Source organism: Mandrillus leucophaeus, unplaced genomic scaffold (genome assembly GCF_000951045.1).
Source record: "Mandrillus leucophaeus isolate KB7577 unplaced genomic scaffold, Mleu.le_1.0 Scaffold230, whole genome shotgun sequence".
NCBI lineage: Eukaryota > Metazoa > Chordata > Mammalia > Primates > Cercopithecidae > Mandrillus > Mandrillus leucophaeus.
In genome coordinates, this window is record NW_012102366.1 from 369,936 (window position 1) to 387,813 (window position 17,878).

At 59.9% G+C, this 17,878-nt stretch overlaps 3 protein-coding genes across 4 annotated transcripts in view; 2 read left to right on the forward strand and 1 right to left on the reverse strand.

The window, feature by feature from the left end:
• GIPC1 (GIPC PDZ domain containing family, member 1) overlaps positions 1 to 3,880 on the forward strand; it is an 18,235-nt gene extending 14,355 nt beyond the window's left edge. For both annotated transcript variants that reach the window (XM_011981775.1, XM_011981776.1), the window contains 5 exons: positions 943 to 1,128; positions 1,236 to 1,416; positions 2,120 to 2,232; positions 2,866 to 2,947; positions 3,072 to 3,880. In XM_011981775.1, the coding sequence (XP_011837165.1) occupies positions 943 to 1,128; positions 1,236 to 1,416; positions 2,120 to 2,232; positions 2,866 to 2,947; positions 3,072 to 3,223 (714 nt within the window). In that variant the 3' untranslated portion in view covers positions 3,224 to 3,880. The remainder of the gene's footprint in view (positions 1 to 942; positions 1,129 to 1,235; positions 1,417 to 2,119; positions 2,233 to 2,865; positions 2,948 to 3,071) is intronic.
• Positions 3,881 to 6,286: 2,406 nt separating this feature from the next.
• PTGER1 (prostaglandin E receptor 1 (subtype EP1), 42kDa) lies at positions 6,287 to 9,196 on the forward strand. Its single transcript, XM_011981774.1, has 3 exons — positions 6,287 to 6,387; positions 7,311 to 8,269; positions 8,830 to 9,196. The coding sequence occupies exons 2-3, from the start codon at positions 7,328 to 7,330 to the stop codon at positions 9,094 to 9,096; spliced, it is 1,209 nt and encodes a 402-aa protein (XP_011837164.1). The 5' UTR covers positions 6,287 to 6,387; positions 7,311 to 7,327; the 3' UTR covers positions 9,097 to 9,196.
• A 588-nt stretch (positions 9,197 to 9,784) lies between these two features.
• Positions 9,785 to 17,878, reverse strand: part of PKN1 (protein kinase N1) — a 51,034-nt gene continuing 42,940 nt past the window's right edge. Inside the window, exons 7-19 of the mRNA XM_011981777.1 lie at positions 17,149 to 17,224; positions 16,921 to 17,062; positions 16,737 to 16,830; positions 13,960 to 14,039; positions 13,804 to 13,879; positions 13,628 to 13,719; positions 12,103 to 12,279; positions 11,807 to 11,869; positions 11,632 to 11,708; positions 11,315 to 11,457; positions 10,955 to 11,062; positions 10,786 to 10,866; positions 9,785 to 10,065 (exon numbers count right to left, since the gene is read on the reverse strand). Of these exons, the coding sequence (XP_011837167.1) occupies positions 9,862 to 10,065; positions 10,786 to 10,866; positions 10,955 to 11,062; positions 11,315 to 11,457; positions 11,632 to 11,708; positions 11,807 to 11,869; positions 12,103 to 12,279; positions 13,628 to 13,719; positions 13,804 to 13,879; positions 13,960 to 14,039; positions 16,737 to 16,830; positions 16,921 to 17,062; positions 17,149 to 17,224 (1,413 nt within the window). The 3' untranslated portion in view covers positions 9,785 to 9,861. The remainder of the gene's footprint in view (positions 10,066 to 10,785; positions 10,867 to 10,954; positions 11,063 to 11,314; positions 11,458 to 11,631; positions 11,709 to 11,806; positions 11,870 to 12,102; positions 12,280 to 13,627; positions 13,720 to 13,803; positions 13,880 to 13,959; positions 14,040 to 16,736; positions 16,831 to 16,920; positions 17,063 to 17,148; positions 17,225 to 17,878) is intronic.

Consider the following 17,878-nt stretch of genomic DNA (forward strand, 5'->3'; position numbering starts at 1 on the left):
TTTTTTGAGATGGAGTCTTGCTCTGTCACCAGGCTGGAGTGCAATCGTGTAATCTTGGCTCACTGCAACCTCCACCTCCTGGATTCAAACCATTCTCCTGCCTCAGCCTCCCAAGTAGTTGGGATTGCAGGTGCCTGTCACCACGCCCAGCTAATTTTTGTATTTTTAGTAGAGACAGGATTTCACCATGTTGGTCAGGCTGGTCTTGATCTCCTGACCTCGTGATCTACCTGCCTTGGCCTCCCAAAGTGTTGGGATTACAGGTGTGAGCCACCGCGCCCGGCACAGCAATGAATTTTTGCTAGGACAGAAATCCTAGCTGGGTACAGTGGTGCACACCTATAGTCCCAGCTACTTGGGAGGTTGAGGTAGGGGGGATCACTGGAACTCAGGAGTTCCAGGCCAGCCTGGGCAACATAATGAGGCTCTCATCTCTAAAAAAAATTATTTTAACTATGTGGGTGTGGTGGCGTGTGCCTGTGGTCCCAGCTACTCGGGAGACTGAGATAGGAGGATCACTTGAGCCCAGGAATTGGAGACCAGCCTGTGCAACATAGTGAGACCCCATATCTCCACAAAAAATACAAAAATTAGCCAGGCATGGCTAGTTGTAGTTCCAGCTACTTGGGAGGCTGAGGTGGGAAGATTGCCGGAATCTGGGAGATTGAGGCTGCAGTGACTATGATTGCACCACTGCGCTCCAGCCTGGGTGACAGAGCAAGACCCTGTCTCAAAATAAAAAAAATAAAGGAAAATTAAATCCTAGTCTTAGCAGAGCTGACACGCTAATGCGGGCCCTGCCCTGGCCCTGGCTCAGTGGGTGATCGGGCACTGGGATGGAATCCCCCTAGTTCTCTCCCAACTCTCTCCCTTCGCCCTCCAGTGGTGATTAGCAAAGGGGGAGGGAGGGGGGAGAGGGTTCAGCGTCTCCCACCCCTGCAGGTGATGTTCTGCACCCTGAACACCCACAAAGTGGACATGGACAAGCTCCTGGGGGGCCAGATCGGGCTGGAGGACTTCATCTTCGCCCACGTGAAGGGGCAGCGCAAGGAGGTGGAGGTGTTCAAGTCGGAGGATGCACTCGGGCTCACCATCACAGACAATGGGGCTGGCTACGCCTTCATCAAGGTGCCTGGGGAGACGGGGCACCTCGGAGGCCTGGGAGTGAGGGTGGGCCACGGGACCCTGGAAACCAAGGCAGAGCCCCAAGGGCTGATGGCTCGCCATCCCCGCAGCGCATCAAGGAGGGCAGCGTGATCGACCACATCCACCTCATCAGCGTGGGCGACATGATCGAGGCCATTAACGGGCAGAGCCTGCTGGGCTGCCGGCACTACGAGGTGGCCCGGCTGCTCAAGGAGCTGCCCCGAGGCCGTACCTTCACGCTGAAGCTCACGGAGCCTCGCAAGGCCTTCGGTGAGGAGCCGCCCCCTGCACCTCCCCAGTGGCGCTGCTCGCACGGGCGCAGGCGGTGGTGCCGGGAGCGGCCAGCAGGTGGCGCCCGAGCCTGGCCAGCCGAAAGGGAAGTGGGTGCAGCTCCTCCCGGTCCCGAGACGAGGTGCTGGTCCTTAGCCCAGCCGGAGAGAAGGGCGGGGGCAAGGAGGAAGGTGTCTTCACCCCTGGCCAGCCCCCACCCCCAACAGGCCAGACTTGGCCGCTCAGTACCAGCCCCCCCACTTTTCCATCTGGCTTCACTAACTCTAAGGAATGGGCCCAGGCCCCTGCGATGGGGGTGGGGGACTGAATCACTTCCCCGGGCAGGTAGGGCTGGTCTGTGGCCCAGGAGCCATACCCCCTTGGCCAAGAGGAGACGGACTCAGGCAGCTGGAGACTCAGGCTGGGGTACACCCGCTTCCTGTCCCAGCCCCTGGGAGCAGAAGTGGCCCCTCCAGTCTCCCCTCTAGCATTTCCTATTCCTGGCCCCCATCTGTCCCCCCTGCTCTGCCCCACATCCATGCCAGGCCTGAGTCAGGATTCCTGCCCTGGCCCCAGCCCCCAGGAACTTGCAGAAGCTTGGAGAAGTTTGGGGTGGTGTCGAAAGCCAGGAGGGCCAAGTTCCTGCCCAGAGCGTGCTAAAACCGAGCTTCCCCCACACGCACCCCTCTCCTACCTCCCACAGACATGATCAGCCAACGCTCAGCGGGTGGCCGCCCTGGCTCCGGCCCACAACTGGGCACTGGCCGAGGGACCCTGCGGCTCCGATCCCGGGGCCCTGCCACGGTGGAGGATCTGGTGAGTGCTCCAGCTGGACCCTATCTCCAGCATTCCTTCTCTTTCTTTTTTTTTGAGACAAAGTCTCACTGTTGTCACCCAGGCTGGAGTGTAGTAGCGCGATCTCGGCTCACTGCAACCTCAGCCTCGCAGGTTCAAGCGATTCTCCTGCCTCAGCCTCCCAAGTAGCTGGGACTACAGGTGTCCGCCACCATGCCCGGCTGATTTTTGTATTTTTAGCAGAGACGGGGTTTCACCGTGTTAGCCAGGCTGGTCTCGAACTCCTGGCCTCAGGTGATCCAGCCTCCTTGGCCTCCCAAAGTGCTGGGATTATAGGCGTGAGCCACCACCCCCAGCCCTCCCTTCCTTTTCATAATAGGCAGCATTACCTGTTAGCTAAGGGGACTCTGGGCAGACAGCCTGGATTCTAGTCCACTTCTGCCACTTCCCAGCTCCCAGGGACCTTCCTTGGGCACGTGGGCCTCAGTTTGCCCATCAGTAAAATGGGGATGAGATGAACACCGATACCTTCTTCTCAGGGTTGTCCTGAGGTCTCAATAGGAATATATGTAAAGTGGTGACAAGGGCGGTCAGTGCAATTACAATGTATATTCACATTGTTATGATGTTGCTGTCACCCCTCCTGGCCCCCAGCCCTCCGCCTTTGAAGAGAAGGCCATTGAGAAGGTGGATGACCTGCTGGAGAGTTACATGGGTATCAGGGACACGGAGTTGGGTAAGTGAGGGCTGCCTGCGGGGGCGTGGGGGGCGGCATCTAGGTCTGGTGCTGGCTGAATCCACCCTGAGTCCCTTGGTCCCTGGTGTCATTTGTGCCTCCATTCTGCCCCCTCTGCCAATAGCGGCCACCATGGTGGAGCTGGGAAAGGACAAAAGGAACCCGGATGAGCTGGCCGAGGCCCTGGACGAACGGCTGGGTGACTTTGCCTTCCCTGACGAATTCGTCTTTGACGTCTGGGGCGCCATCGGGGACGCCAAAGTCGGCCGCTACTAGGACTCCCCCCGGACCCTGCGATGATGACCCGGGCCCAACCTGGTGGGGGCCCCCAGCAGGGACACTGACATCAGGACTCAAGCCTCCAGCCTGAGCCTAGCTCAGCAGCCCAAGGAGGATGGGGAGGGGAGGTGGGGCCGGGCCCCCTGCCCCGCTCCAATCGGTACCATCCCCTCCCCGGTTCCCAATCTGTCCGGGGTCCCCGGCCCCCCTGTGCCCTGTTCCCCACCTACCTCAGCCGGGTCAGGCATGGGGAGGGGAGGGATCGGCCAAATTGGGCGGCCACCCCCGCCTCCACCACTTTCCACCATCAGCTGCCAAACTGGTCCCTCCGTCTCCCTGGGGCCTTGGGTTCTGCTCGGGGGTCATGACCTTCCTAGTTTCCTGACGCAGGGAATATAGGGGAGAGGGTTGTCCCTCCCCCCAGCAAATGCAATAATGCCCTCGCCCCTCCTGAGAGGAGCCCCCTCCCCGTGGAGCCTGTTACCTCCGCATTTGACATGAGTCTGCTGTGAACCCCCCAACCTCCTCCCCAACTCCCATCTCCCCCTCCAGGCCTATCCCTGGCCCAGAGCAGGAGGGAGGGAGGGACGACGGCGGTGGGCTTTTGTATCTGAATTTGCTGTCTTGAACATAAAGAATCTATCTGCTGTTGGACCTGCGTGGCTTCGGGGTGGGAGAGGGGGAGGGTCGGGGCTGAGAAAGAATTCAGCAGCTGAAATCCATCTTCCGCAGGCTCCAAATTGAATTAGGAGCTGGCACCAGGCCGCCTGCCCCCTCCCACTGTTCCTTCTGGCTGCAGGCCACCAGGCTTCCAGGCAGGGCCAGAGCTTCCTGGACTACTGAGGGTTCAAATCCTGCCCCCTCTCCCACAAGGCCTCCCGCCCCCTGGAGCTTCACAAGGCTGCCGTCTGCAGCCAGTGACAACCCCTGGACTGGGGGGAGTACCAGGGCATTGAAACTTGGCTTGGAAATAGATGGAACCTCAGGCCTGCCAGAGCCCCACCCCTACACCGGGAAGTTGGGGGCAGACAGGATGCAGCCCCCACCCCACGCGGCCCAATGCTGGACATGCAGGCGTCCATGGGGCACCCTGCTTACTAAACCCGGCATACTTGTTTTGACAACCCACTCATCTTCGAGGATTGAGGGTGATCAGGGAAAGGCGGGGTGGGACCCTGGCCAGACCTGGAGACAAGGGAAGGGATAGAAGCAAGGGGTGCTGGGCCACAGGGCCCCACAGGAATGTTTGGGGGTGAGCCGAGAGGCTGTGGGGAAGTCTGAGGCCAGCTTGCAATCCTCGTTCCAATAGGCGGGCTGGCACTGGGCCACCAGGAAGAGGGGAAGGGGGGAAAAAGGGAAGACCCTCGGGGCTGGGTGTTGGTGTGCAGACCCGGGTGGAGTAGGGGAGCCACTGTCCTGGTGACTCGGGCTCGAGCACCTGTGGGCTCCTTGGGTGTCTGTGCTGGGAGCCGGCTGTGGTGGTGAAGGGGTGTGGCTGTGTGCGTCTTGGGGGTGCGTCTTATCAGAGTGTTGATGGCTCGTGACGCGGTGAGGGAGGGCTGTGTTGTGGGTGAGGGATGTGATCACTGGCTCTGTGTTCCAGGGCAACCGCAGGTGTAACTGGCGGTGTCTGGTGGTGGGGAGTGCAATGGAGTGACTGTGTCAGGGTGTCCCGGGATGTGGGTGTGTGTGTCTTAGGGTGCTGTTGTTTCTGGGGCAAGGAGGGGTGCCTGGCTAGGTCTCGGGGTGTTCAGGGGTGTTAGGGTATGTCTCAGGGTATTGCTGTTTCCTGGGTGGGGGTGCTGGCTAGGTCTCGAGGTGTCTAGGGATGCAGGTATGTATGTCTCAGGGCGTTGCTGTTTTGGGGTGAGGGTGGGGGTGGCCAGCTAGGTCTCTGGTGTCCAGGGGCAGGGGGTGTCACTTCTTGTGCCTTAGGTGTACGGAGTGTGCCGGTGGGGCCTATCTGGGATTGTTGGGGGGTCATTACAAGTCATACAGAGTGTGACCAGGGGCAGTTTTGGCAGTGTGTGTGTGTGTGTGTGTGTGTGTGTGTGTGCGCGCGCGCGCACGTGTATCTGTCTCTCGATGCCAAGTGAGACCCTATTTCCCAGCACTAAAGAGGGTGATGTGGGTGGTCATCTCAGAGGGCTGCATTTTGGGGTGTTGAGGGGAGGGGCTGGAATTGAGGTAGTAACTCTGGGTGTGTCCCGGCGCTGGGGGTAAGACCCTGAGTTCAGGGATGTGGTGGCAGCAACCTGGCTGTGCTGAGATGGGGACAGGATGAAACTGAGTGGTAAGTGACAGGATTGTCTTAGGGTGTGAGACTGTGCCAGCGTGACCCTACTTCTCAGGGCAGGAGGCGAGTCTTTGTGGCTTAGGACGTGTGTCCCAGGTGTCACTCAGCCCATCTTAAAGCAGGAGCCAGACACTGGGGAGAGTCCCAGGTTGCCACGCCTCCTGGTTCCCCTGCCCCCTTTCAGCCGCCTCCTCTCGCCTCCCAGGATATGACTCGCTGTGGCCCTAGCCGGGGCTTAAGCCCCTATATAAATAGTAGGCGGATCCCCTGGCCAGGCTGGGCCTGACCCAAGCCAGTCTGCCCAAGGCCCTGCCCACCAGCACCCACCCCAATGTCCATGAAGGCTTTAGCAGGGCAGGGGGGCATTGCTGCCCCCAAATAATTGGAGTTAGCCCCCCTAGTCCCAAAGCTCTAGGGAGGGGGGCAGTGGCACCCCCTGCAGCTGCCCCAGCCTGCCCCAGACGACACTCACATTTTCCAGTGTTTAGATTTTATCCACTTTATTAATGAGGCAAGAGGCCCGAGCCTCGGGGGAAGGGGGCTACTCCCGCCCTGCTGGGAGGAGGGGGTCACAGGGGGCCAGAACGACTCCAGGGAGCCTCCCTCCTCATGGAGGGAGCCGCTGGGGCCCAGAGTGGCCCCCATCCATTGCCAGGAGCAGAGAGGGGGGTCCCTGCCACTCCAGGCCCCAAGCGGGCGTGCGCGGGGTGGAGCGGCCCCTGGAGGCCAGCAAGGGCGGCGGGAGGAGCCGAGGAGCCGCCCCAGGAAGAGGGAGGGAGGAAGCGGCCTGCCGGAGAGCCAGGGCGCAGTGGGCAGCAGGGCTGAGCGGCCGGTGATGGGGACCCCGCATCCCAGGCAGTGCTGGGTAAGCGGGTTGCACGTGAGGGTCCCTGGCTGGGGAGGAGGAGGGCATGAAGGGTTGGGGCCATGGCAACCTGTCTGTCCATCCTGTGTCCCTGGGCTCTTCCCCCCGATCTGTGTGTCCCTGTCTTATCGTCTGTCCATCCTCCCTTCCCATCTGGCCTGGTGGACGGTTCCGCCCTTTCCACCCTCACCACCAGGATATCAAAGAGTGGATGGTCATGGCCTCTGGGGGCAGGGACATGGAGTGGAACCGTGGGCAGCGAGGGTGAGGCAGAGGTGATCGCGGTGGGGCGTGGCGAGAGACCGCAGTGGATCAGAGGCAGGTCCATGGGGCAGGGGTAGAGATGCGTCCATGGCACAGATGTAGCTGTGCCATGTGGGGTCGGAGATGGGTCCAGGGGGGACAGGGACATGGCCGTGGGGAGAGATGTGCCCATGGTGGTAGAGATGGGGCTGGGGAATCTCGAGGATGGGACAGGAGTAAAGCTGACATGGGGAAAGTCAGGTAGGACCACAGGGGCAGAAATGGGTGAGAGCTATCAGATGGAGCCACAGGCCCCAGGAATTTGCTACGGTGTAAAAATGGAAGGTGGGGGTCAGAGGGGGATCTGTGAGGCCCAGAGGCACTGGCAGAGATGCCTGAGGGCAGGGCTCGGGGGAATCTTGCAGGAAACCATGAAGGACAGAGAAGGGGCCAGTGGGGACAGAGGGAGGCCCTGGAGCAGGAGATGGGGCGGTGAGAGGCAAAAGAGAGGGAGGAGGGTTTCCAAATGGAGTGGCCAGGTCATTTGGAGTTGCCATGGGCAGAGGGGCTGCCTGAGAACGCCATGGAGTCAAACGGGCCTGATGTTCTGAGATGGCACCGTGGGCTGGTCCCCGCCCGGGCCCAGCCAGCCTCACTCTGCCCTCTTCTCCTCTACCCAGCACTCCCGGCGCCTGACATGAGCCCTTGCGGGCCCCTCAACCTGAGCCTGGCGGGCGAGGCGACCACATGCGCGGCGCCCTGGGTCCCCAACGCGTCGGCCGTGCCGCCGTCGGGCGCTTCGCCTGCGCTGCCCATCTTCTCCATGACGCTGGGCGCCGTGTCCAACCTGCTGGCGCTGGCGCTGCTGGCGCAGGCCGCGGGCCGCCTGCGACGCCGCCGCTCGGCCGCCACCTTCCTGCTGTTCGTGGCCAGCCTGCTGGCCACCGACCTGGCAGGCCACGTGATCCCGGGCGCGCTAGTGCTGCGCCTGTACACTGCGGGGCGCGCTCCGGCCGGCGGGGCCTGCCACTTCCTGGGCGGCTGCATGGTCTTCTTCGGCCTGTGCCCGCTGCTGCTGGGCTGCGGCATGGCGGTGGAGCGCTGCGTGGGCGTCACGCGGCCGCTGCTCCACGCCGCTCGGGTCTCGGTCTCCCGCGCGCGCCTGGCGCTGGCCGCGGTAGCTGCGGTGGCCTTAGCCGTCGCGCTGCTACCGCTGGCGCGCGTGGGCCGCTACGAGCTGCAGTACCCGGGCACGTGGTGCTTCATCGGCCTGGGTCCCTCGGGCGGCTGGCGCCAGGCACTGCTCGCTGGCCTCTTCGCCGGCCTCGGCCTGGTCGCTCTCCTCGCCGCGCTGGTGTGCAACACGCTCAGCGGCCTGGCCCTGCTACGCGCCCGCTGGCGACGCCGCTCCCGAGGGCCTCCCCCGGCCTCGGGCCCCGACAGCCGGCGTCGCTGGGGGGCGCGCGGACCCCGCTCGGCCTCCGCCTCGTCCGCCTCATCCATCGCTTCAGCCTCCACAGCCTTTGGCGGCTCCCAGAGCCGCGGCTCGGCACGCAGAGCTCGCACCCACGACGTGGAGATGGTGGGCCAGCTTGTCGGTATCATGGTGGTGTCGTGCATCTGCTGGAGCCCAATGCTGGTGAGGGGCGCACCGGCCCCTCGAGCCACGCTCCTTCCCGCTCCCTCTCAACACCCTCCGCCCTTTGTCGTCCCAGGACACCTTGGGCCTCTGTCCTGGACCCAACCAAGGCCCCGGCCCCTGGAGGCCCCATCCCATCTGCCCCAAAAGCCAGCATGGCCTTCTCCATCTGACCTGCCATCCTTCCTCCTAGCCCCCCTCTCTTCTTCCTTTTTGGGGTCTTTGTAGCGCACCCCGACCCACACAAGCCTCCTCTCCTGCCCAACCATTATAAGCCCCCGCGCTTCATTCCCTAGTCCTTTCACCCAACCCCCTCGTTTTTCCTCTTTCCGGGACACCTGAGACTCCTCTCCGGCCGGAGCCCCCACCCACTGAAGGTGTTTGTTTCTTTGCCTCCCTCCTTTTTTTCCGCATCCCCTTCCCACCTGGATCCCCATTTACCCTGCCTGCGACGGCTCGCCCCTCCTCCTAGGCTTTTACCTTCCAGCCACGCCCCCACCATCCCTGCGCACCCCCTGCGCCTGCGCCCGCCAAACGGCTCACACCGGCTTCCCCCGCAGGTGCTGGTGGCGCTGGCCGTCGGGGGCTGGAGTTCTACCTCCCTGCAGCGGCCACTGTTTCTGGCCGTGCGCCTTGCCTCCTGGAACCAGATCCTGGACCCTTGGGTGTACATCCTGCTGCGCCAGGCCGTGCTGCGCCAACTGCTTCGCTTCCTGCCCCCGAGGGCCGGGGCCAAGGGCGGCCCCGCGGGGCTGGGCCTAACCCCGAGCGCCTGGGAGGCCAGCTCGCTGCGCAGCTCCCGGCACAGCGGCCTCAGCTACTTCTAAGCACAACCGGAGGCCCAACGACGAAGCCAGCCCACCCTGGGGCCGGGCCCAGGTGCGCGGCGAAGAGCCTTTGAGGAATAAAAAGCCATTCTACGAGCCCAGACAGAGCGGTGAGTCCCGTCGGGGCTTCGGCATCCACTGGGGCCGCGCAAGGGGCAAGCAGAGGCGCCAAGTGCGCTTCCAGGGTGGGTGCAGTTCCGGGGCCTACCACAAGATGGCGCGGAGACACCGGGGCGCGGTTCTAGGAGGCTCGAGGGTGCCTGACCGTGGGCGCCGGAGCCGCAGGAGCAAGCGCACCGTGCGGGCGGCGGGGGCTGGGGCTCCGCTGGGAGCAGAGCGAGAGGGTGTGGGGGGCGTTTCCTGACCTTGCCACCGCCCTAACGGACTTCCGAAACCATTCTGCTCACTGTGGCTTTGAGTTCTTCCAATACAGCCCCAAAACCCTGTCCCCAAACCATTTTGCCCCATGTCCCTGGGCGCCCCCAACACAATACCGACCCCCTCCCATCTCAGCTTACCCACGCTCCCCCCCATAAGAACAGCTCCGAGTCCACGCCGCCCCTTGATCCTCTTCAAATGACACCCCCATCACTGGAGACTCCCACGACCAACCAGCCACCTGCCCCCCAGTCCACACCTCCAAGCACACCCCCACCGCCAATGACTGCACACAAGAAGACACGCAAGATGCATGGATCAGGCAAATCGCAAAGGCCTTTTTAAAAACTAACAGCTCTCGGGCAGGGGTAGGGGCAGGGGAGGGGGCTAGCAGCCCCCCGCCACGAAGTCGAAGTCCAGGAAGGCCGCCTGCTCCGCGGCTGTGAGGGGCCGCGCGTCACGGGGCGGGCTCAGTGTGGGGGCCTCCCCGGTGAACTCCTCGTCAAAGTTGCTGACGTCGGTGCGGCCAGACAGCGTGGGCACAAAAGGCGGCGGCAGGCGCCGGGCCAACAGGGCTTCCCAGCCCAGAGTCTGCAGGGGAGGGAAGCGGAGGGGAGGGTCAGCCTGGGAGGCTGAGGAGGGGGCGTGCTGCAGTGGGGACCAGTCCTAGGGCTTAGGGACCCCGGAGAGGAGCCATCATATAGGGAAAAGTGGGGTGGGGGTACTGGGGCTCAGGAGGGATCACCTGCAATAGCCTGGTGGAGACGCGGGATTAGGAAACAGTGGAGGCCAGGCGTGGTAGCTCACATCTGTAATCCCAGAACTTTGGGAGGCTGAGGTGGGAGGATCACTTGAGGCCAGGAGTTCAAGACCAGCCTGGCCAAAGTGGCAAAATCCCATCTCTACTAAAAATACAAAAATTAGCCAGCTGTGGTGGAGTGGTGTGTGCCTGTAATCCCAGCTACTCAGAAGGCTGAGGTAGGAGAATCGCATGAATCTGGGAGGCGGAGGTTGCAGTGGGCCGAGATTGAGCCACTGCATTCCAGCCTGGGCAACAGAGTGAGATCCTGGCTCAAAAAAAAAAAAAAAAAGAGGCGGAGGAAAGTGGAGATGTGGGATTAGGAGGGTCCCTGGGGGGAACAAAAGTGGAGGAGGGAAATCGGGGTGTCAAAGGAGGTGACGATGTTGCCCTGGAGGTGCAACGAGGCCTTCGAGGCAAAGCGGCTAGGCCTGGAGGGCGTCGGGTGTGGGGTGATGAATCGGCCCCGGGGGGAGGGCCGGGGTCACTGAGGTCCTTGTGGGGAACCTCACCCTGAAGAAAGGCTGTTTCTTCACATCTTCTGCATCTCTCTCGCTAGATCCCAGCCTCCGCTCTGGGTTCCTCCGCAGCAGCTTGGAGGAAGGAGCACTGTGTCAGGATCTGTCCCCTGCTGGGCCCCAGTGCCCCTCCCCAGGCCTGCCCCACGTCGGGGGTCCTCACCCTTCTCATGATGCCGATGGCTTCGGCGGACAGGAAGCGGGGGTAGCGGACCTCATCGTTGACGATGCTATCGAAGACCTCCTCCTCGTCATCCCCTGGGAATGGGGACTGGGGAGAGGGAGGCCCGGGGTGAATGGGGCCTCTCCTCTGGCTGCTCCAAACCCAGCCCGGCCTGCTGCAGCTCTTGGGTGCTGGCTAACTCGGGCAGGGAAATGTCCCATTTTATAGAGGTGGAAACTGAGGCCAGGGAGCCAGAGCAGCCCTCAATCACACAGCACTTGGTGGAGGCAGACTTGGATCCCACCCTAGGGCACACGCAGTTTCCAGTGAGATCCGAGACACACAGGGGTGGGGTCTCACCTCGCCAACCAGCATCTCGTAGAGCAGCACACCCAGCCCCCACCAGTCCACAGCCCGCGTGTATGAAGTGTCCGTCAGCACCTCAGGGGCCAGGAACTCCGGGGTCCCACAAAATGTGCTGGTCCGGTCCCCATAGCCCATCCCTGGGGACAGCAAGGCCATGTGAGGTTATGGGGGCCAGAGGAGTCACTCAGCCCAATGTGGGGTTGTCCACACAGCCAGCCCTGTCCCAGGGTCAGGGTGGGGGGTACCCCAAGTAGGGTTAGGGACCCCATTCCTTCCCGCTCCTTTGTCTAATCCCGAGGCCAGTCCCTCACCCTCCTTGCAGAGGCCAAAGTCTGTGATCTTGACGTAGCCCTCGGTGTCCAGAAGCAAATTGTCCAACTTCAGGTCCCTGTTGGGGGTTGGGGGGTGGAAAGAGGGATGAGCGGGAGTCTGGGCCCTGTCCCCACAACGGGCAGTGTGCACATGCATGCGTGCGCACACACACACCTGTAGACAATCTTGTGTTCATGAAGAAACTGTAGGCCCAGCACCACGCAGGCGGAATAAAAGCTGCAGAGAGAGAGAGGCTGCTGAGGGGTGGGGCCACCCTGCAAGCAGGGAGGGTCACATAAGCCTGGCTCCCACATCCTCAAAAGCCCCCCAGTCTCCCCAAAGCTCTGGGAGGCTGGGGGAAGCAAGCCCTGAGGGTGGAGGGGTGAGAAGCAGGCTGCCAGCCTCTGGGGGGACTGAAACGTCAGATGCTGTGGAGGGAGGCGGGGCCCGGGCTGGGGGGCCAGGCTCACACGGCACGGGGCTCAGAGAACACGTCGCTGTGGATGTGAAGCATCAGGTCCCCACCGGCCGAGTACTCCATCACGAAGCACACGTGCTCCGGTGTCTGGAAACAGCCAAAGAGGTTCACCAGGAAGGGGTGTCCCGCATTGGTCACTGCCGCCAAGATCCGCTTCTCACACATCAGGCTGGGGAGGGGTGGGGGACAGAAGTCAGAGACCATGGCCGCCGCTTACCCCTGACTCCCAGACGGCAAGCAAAGCCCATACAGAGGGAAGCAGAACTGAGAAATGTCATCTCAGCACCTGGATACAGCCATGCCTGAAGGCAGCACACTCCTGGACTTTTCTGATGCAGACCAATACATTTCTTTACTTGTTTCTGAGTTGGGTTCCTGATTATCAAAAGAATGCTGGGAAGACCAAGGACAATCTCAGTGCCTGTACCGAATGTTTAGAGGGGTTAGGTACTGTGTAGACAGCACCTGACAACCGTGTGTGTGGAAGGCAGCAGCACTCCGCTTCTCCACATCAAGAGGGGTTCTTTTTTTTTTTTTTGAGACAGAGTCAAGCTGGAGTGCAGTGGCGCGATCTTGGCTCACTGCAACCTCTGCCTCCTGGGTTCAAGTGATTCTCCTGCCTCAGCCTCCCAAATAGGTGGGACTACAGAGGCCCGCTACCACGCCCGGCTGATTTTTGTATTTTTAGTACAGATGGGGTTTCACCATGTTGGTCTCAATGTCCTGACCTCGGGTGATCCATGCATCTCGGCCTCTCAAAGTGCTGGGATTACAGGCGTAAGCCACAGTGCCTGGCAAAGAGGCTGAGGTTCTGAAGGGAGAAGTGACCTTCCCAGGATCTCCAAGCCCATGCTGCAGATGTGAGATTTGAACCCAGGATCCTGTCCCCAAAGCAGAGGCAGTATGTTTGCACCACAAAGGGCACAGGCTTCAGAACCTGAGTCTCTAGCTTTGAATCCTGGACCTGCTGCTTACTGGCTGTGTGACCTTGGGTAAATTGTTCAACCTCTCTGTGCCATCAGTATTTACCTTATAGGGCAACATGGAGGAACAAACAACTTTTATAAGAGCTATTATTATCTTGGTATTAGGCTGGTAGGTATTAGTGACTTTTTATTTGTTCTGAGATAGGGTCTCACTGTGTTGCCCAGGCTGGAGTGCAGCGGTGTGATCTCAGCTCACTGCAACCTTGACCTACTGGGCTCAGGTGATCCTCCTATCTCAGCCTCATGAGTAGCTGGGGCTACAAGCACATACCACCACACTCAGCTAATTATTTTGTATGTTTTGTAAAGATGGGGGTGTCGCCATGTTGCCCAGCCTGGTCTTGAAATTCTGAGCCCAAGTGATCCACCTGCCTCGGCCTCCCAGAGTGCTGGGGTTACAGGCGAGAGCCACCGTGCCTGGCATTAGTGACCACTATGAGTCACTCTCCCTGCAGCTCCAAGGAGAGAACTGCTCTGTCATTTCCCAAAAGAGAAGACAGAGGTCCCCAGAGGACCACAGTAGGTCCCCACCTCTCCACCTCGTCTCGGGCCACAATGTCCCCTTTCTTCAGAGCCTTGATGGCGAACAGCTCCCCACTGGGCCGGAATTCGGAGAGCAGCACCTGGAACCACAGTGAGCAGGGGTGGTTTTAGTGGCCAGCCAGGGACCTGGGGGGGGTCTCCCAATTCCCTGCCCTCCACCTCACCTTCCCAAAGTGACCCCGGCCCAGCACCGCCAGGAACTTGAAATCCTCAAGGGTCAGAGGTGACTTCCTCAGAGGGCTGTGGAGAGAGGCCACTGGTGAGGACAAGGACAGCAGGCAGGGGTGGGTGGTGGGCAGGGGGCCGGGGAGTGGTATCACCTGCACAGGGCGGGGCCTGGGGTCTCCTGGGTCTCCGAAGGCAGCTTGGGAGTGATGGAGGATTCCTGGATCGGGGAGCTCTGTGGCGGAGAAGAGGCCAGAGTAAGGGGAGTCAGAGATGCTCTCATAACCACAATAGCCTCTGAGGCCCTGCAAGATCTGCCCCCCACCTCTCTGTCCTCACCTCTCCTCCCATGCGGCCCCTCACTCTCTCTCCTCCAGCCACACGCCTGCACCACCACGCCTGGCTAATTTTTGTACTTTTAGTAGAGATGGGGTTTCACCATGTTGGCCAGGCTGGTCTGGAACTCTTGACCTCAGGTGATCCACCCACCACGGCCTCCCAAAGTGCTGGGATTACAGACGTGAGCCACCACGCCCAGCCCGAATTTTCTTTTTTGTTTTTTTTAGAGACAGAGTCTTGCTCTGTCGCCCAGGATGGAGTGCAGTGGCACAGTCATAGCTTAGTGCAGCCTTCAACTCTACCTTCACCTCCTGAAGGTAGGGGGTGGGACTAAAGGCTTGCACCACCACACCCAGCTAATTTTTTTTTTTTTTTGAGACTGAGTTTCATTCTTGTTACCCAGGCTGGAGTACAATGGCACGATCTCCGTTCACTGCAACCTCCGCCTCCCGGGTTCAAGTGATTCTCCTACCTCAGTCTCCCAAAGAGCTGAGATTACAAGCATGCACCACCAAGCCAGGCTAATTTTTTATATTTTTAGTAGAGATGGGGTTTCTCCATGTTGGTCAGGGTGGTCTCGAACTCCCGACCTCAGGTGATCTACCCGCCTCAGCCTCCAAAGTGCTGGGATTACAGAATTGTTCAGCTTCCCGAGTAGCTGGGACTACAAGTCCCATCATGCCTGGCTCGACAATGTCCGTTTTTAATTTATTTATTTATTTATTTATTTTTTAATTTTTTTTTTTTTTTTGAGACAGAGTCTCGCTTTGTCGCCCAGGCTGGAGTGCAGTGGCGCAATCTCGGCTCGCTGCAAGCTCCGCCGCCTGGGTTCACGCCATTCTCCTGCCTCAGCCTCCCGAGTAGCTGGGACTACAGGCGCCTGCCACCTCACCCGGCTAGTGTTTTTTTGTATTTCTTAGTAGAGACGGGGTTTCACCGTGTTAGCCAGGATGGTCTCGATCTCCCGACCTCGTGATCCACCCGTCTCGGCCTCCCAAAGTGCTGGGATTACAGGCTTGAGCCACCGCGCCTGGCCAGCTTTCACCTTTTTTTTTTTTTTTTTTTTTTTTAAAGAGATGCAGTGGCTGGACGCAGTGGCTCACACCTATAATCCCAGCACTTTGGGAGGCTGAGGCGGGCAGATCACCTGAGGTCAGGAGTTCAAGACTAGCCTGGTCAACAAGGTGAAACCCCGTCTCTATTAAAAATACAAAAATTAGCCGGGTGTGGTGGCGCACACTTGTAGTCCCAGCTACTTGCATGGCTGAGGCAGGAGAATTCCTTGAACCCAGGAGGTGGAGGCTGCAGTAAGCCCAGATCACACTACTGCACTCCAGCCTGGGCAACAGAGTGAGACTCCATCTCAAAAAAAAAAAAAGACGGAGTTTCACCATGTTGTTGAGGCTGGACTCCAACTCCTGGACTCAAGTCATCCTCCTGCCTCGGCCTCCCAAGTAGCTGGGACCACAGGTGAAGTGATTTTTACATTTTTAAATCGTTGGGGGAAAAAAAAAAGAGGAAGAACATTTCATTGCCCATGAAAGTTCTACGATGTTCAAACTTGCGTGTGAACTACCAATAAGGTTTTACCGGAATAGAGCCACGCTTATGGTGTACAAATAGTCTGTGGCTGCTTTCAAACTACAAAGCAGACAGGGACTGTCTAGCCCACAAAGCCAAAAATATTGACTCTCTGGCCCTTTCCGGAAAATGCATGCTGACCTCTGACCTAGATAAAGACGAGGAACATCTCCATCACCCGGCAGGTCCCCTTGTGGCTCCCAGCTTGCGGTAACCTCTGCCTAGAGCACAGCATTCTCTCGATCACTCTGTCATCGACATGAGTTTTAAATATGCTCGTTTTGCAAAGCGGTGCACTGAGGCACAGAGAGGTGAAGCGCAGAGCCAAGAGGTGGCAGGGCAGGGATGGGAACCCAGGCGGCCCAGCCCCCGAGCTCACAGTTTTATTTTTTTATTTTTATTTTTTGAGACGGAGTCTCGCTCTGTCACCCAGGTTGGAGCGCAGTTGGCATGATCTTGGCTCACTGCAACCTCCGCCTCTCAGGTTCAACTGCCCCAGTTGCCCGGGTAGCTGGGATTACAGGTGCCCACCACCGCACCCGGCTAATTCTTGTATTTTTAGTAGAGACGGGGTTTCATTGTGTTGGCCAGGTTGGTCTTGAACTCCTGGCCTCAGCCTCCCAAAGTGCTGGGATTACAGGTGTCAGCCACTGCGCCCGGCCTGTTTTATTTTTTGAGATAAGATTTCCCTATGTTGCCCAGGCTGCCATGCAGGGGCAGGATCATGGCTCACCGTGGCTCACTGTGTTGCCCAGGCTGGTCTCAAACTCCTGGGCTCCAGCAATCCTCCCATGTCAGCCTCCCAGAAGTGCTGAGATTATAGGCATGAGCCGTTTGTTAACCAGGATGGAGATCTGGGCGCAGGTTTTAACCAGCATAGAGATCTGGGCCCTGGTTCTGCCACAGACATGCTGCGGGGCTCCAGGCAAGTTCCTAGTGGCCTCTGAGCCTGGAGCAGGACCCCTGACGCTGCCCAGGCCAGGCCTAGCGGGGGAGAAGGAGGGACCCTCACCAGGCTCGATGGGCGGGAAGGAGGATCCCGCGAGCTCTTCTGAGGTGAGCCGTCCGAGTCAGTGCCAAGGTTCAGCTTCTCCACCGATATGTCACTGCCGCAGATGAGAGGAGGGTGTGTCTGGGGCCCAGGACCCTCTCAGGCTTCAAGGGGCGGCCGGGACCCCGGGGCCCTCCTTCCTTACCCCGTGGTCCGGGCCTCGGATCCTGGAGAAGCCCCAGGGCTGAAGGTGCCTGTGCCCGTGGCATTGGGGATGAGCCTCCGGAGCAGCCGCACCCACGTGGCGACGTCGATGTTCATCTGCCTAGCGCGCTGGAACGCCTTCCCTGGGGGGACGGGGGCAGGCATCACCCTCCATGACACTCCCAGGACCCCTGGCCTCTCCCCCAGGAGGCCTGGAGCACCCTCTCACCTTGCTGCTTGGAGAAAATTTTCTTCTGCCGTCGGAGCCGAGGAATCCTCTCAATGACAGGGTTGCGGAAGGTGACCTGGGGGAAGGGACCAAATGGTGAGGACCCCTGCCCACCTGCAGGCAGACAGCTTGGTAAGGAAGCCCCTAGGAGCACGGGTGTGCGCGCCCCAGTGGGGTTCTGGTCATGTGGCATCAGGTTCAACCCGAGTACCAGGTGACAATGAAGAGGCCATCAGTGCCACCCACGGCTCCCCTCCTGAAGGGACGTCCTGGAAAAGCAAGAAGCAGACAACCGGGTCCCCTTCTAGAGGTGGGGAGAGCATCTGATCCAACAAGACTGACAGACAGCGACCACAAACGGATGCCACACCATCCCACACCCTGATTCCCCACATGTGCTCCCAGACCCCAGACCTGCAGTAGCAGCAACACCTGGGAACTTGCTAGAAACGCAGGTTTCCAGGCCCCTCCTTTGACCTACTGAGCCAGAAACACGGAGTGGAGGAAGCGCGCTCTCTCTCTCTCTGTGTGTGTGTGTGTGTGTGTGTGTGTGTGTGATACATCTATACAGATAGATAGATAGATGATAGATAGATAGATAGATAGATAGGTAGATAGATAGATAAATTTTTTTCAGACAGGGTCTTGCTCCATTGCCCAGGCTGGAGTATAGTAGTGCAATCTCGGCTCACTGCAGCCTCCACCTCCCAGGCTCAAGCGATTCTCCCAC

What these genes read in the sequence shown, in the direction of transcription:
- PTGER1 (XM_011981774.1), top strand. Translation starts at nt 7,328, where the DNA reads ATGAGCCCTTGCGGGCCCCTCAACCTGAGCCTGGCGGGCGAGGCGACC. An exon ending in TCTGCTGGAGCCCAATGCTG is followed by an intron (nt 8,270 to 8,829) that starts GTGAGGGGCGCA and finishes CTTCCCCCGCAG; the next exon opens with GTGCTGGTGGCGCTGGCCGT.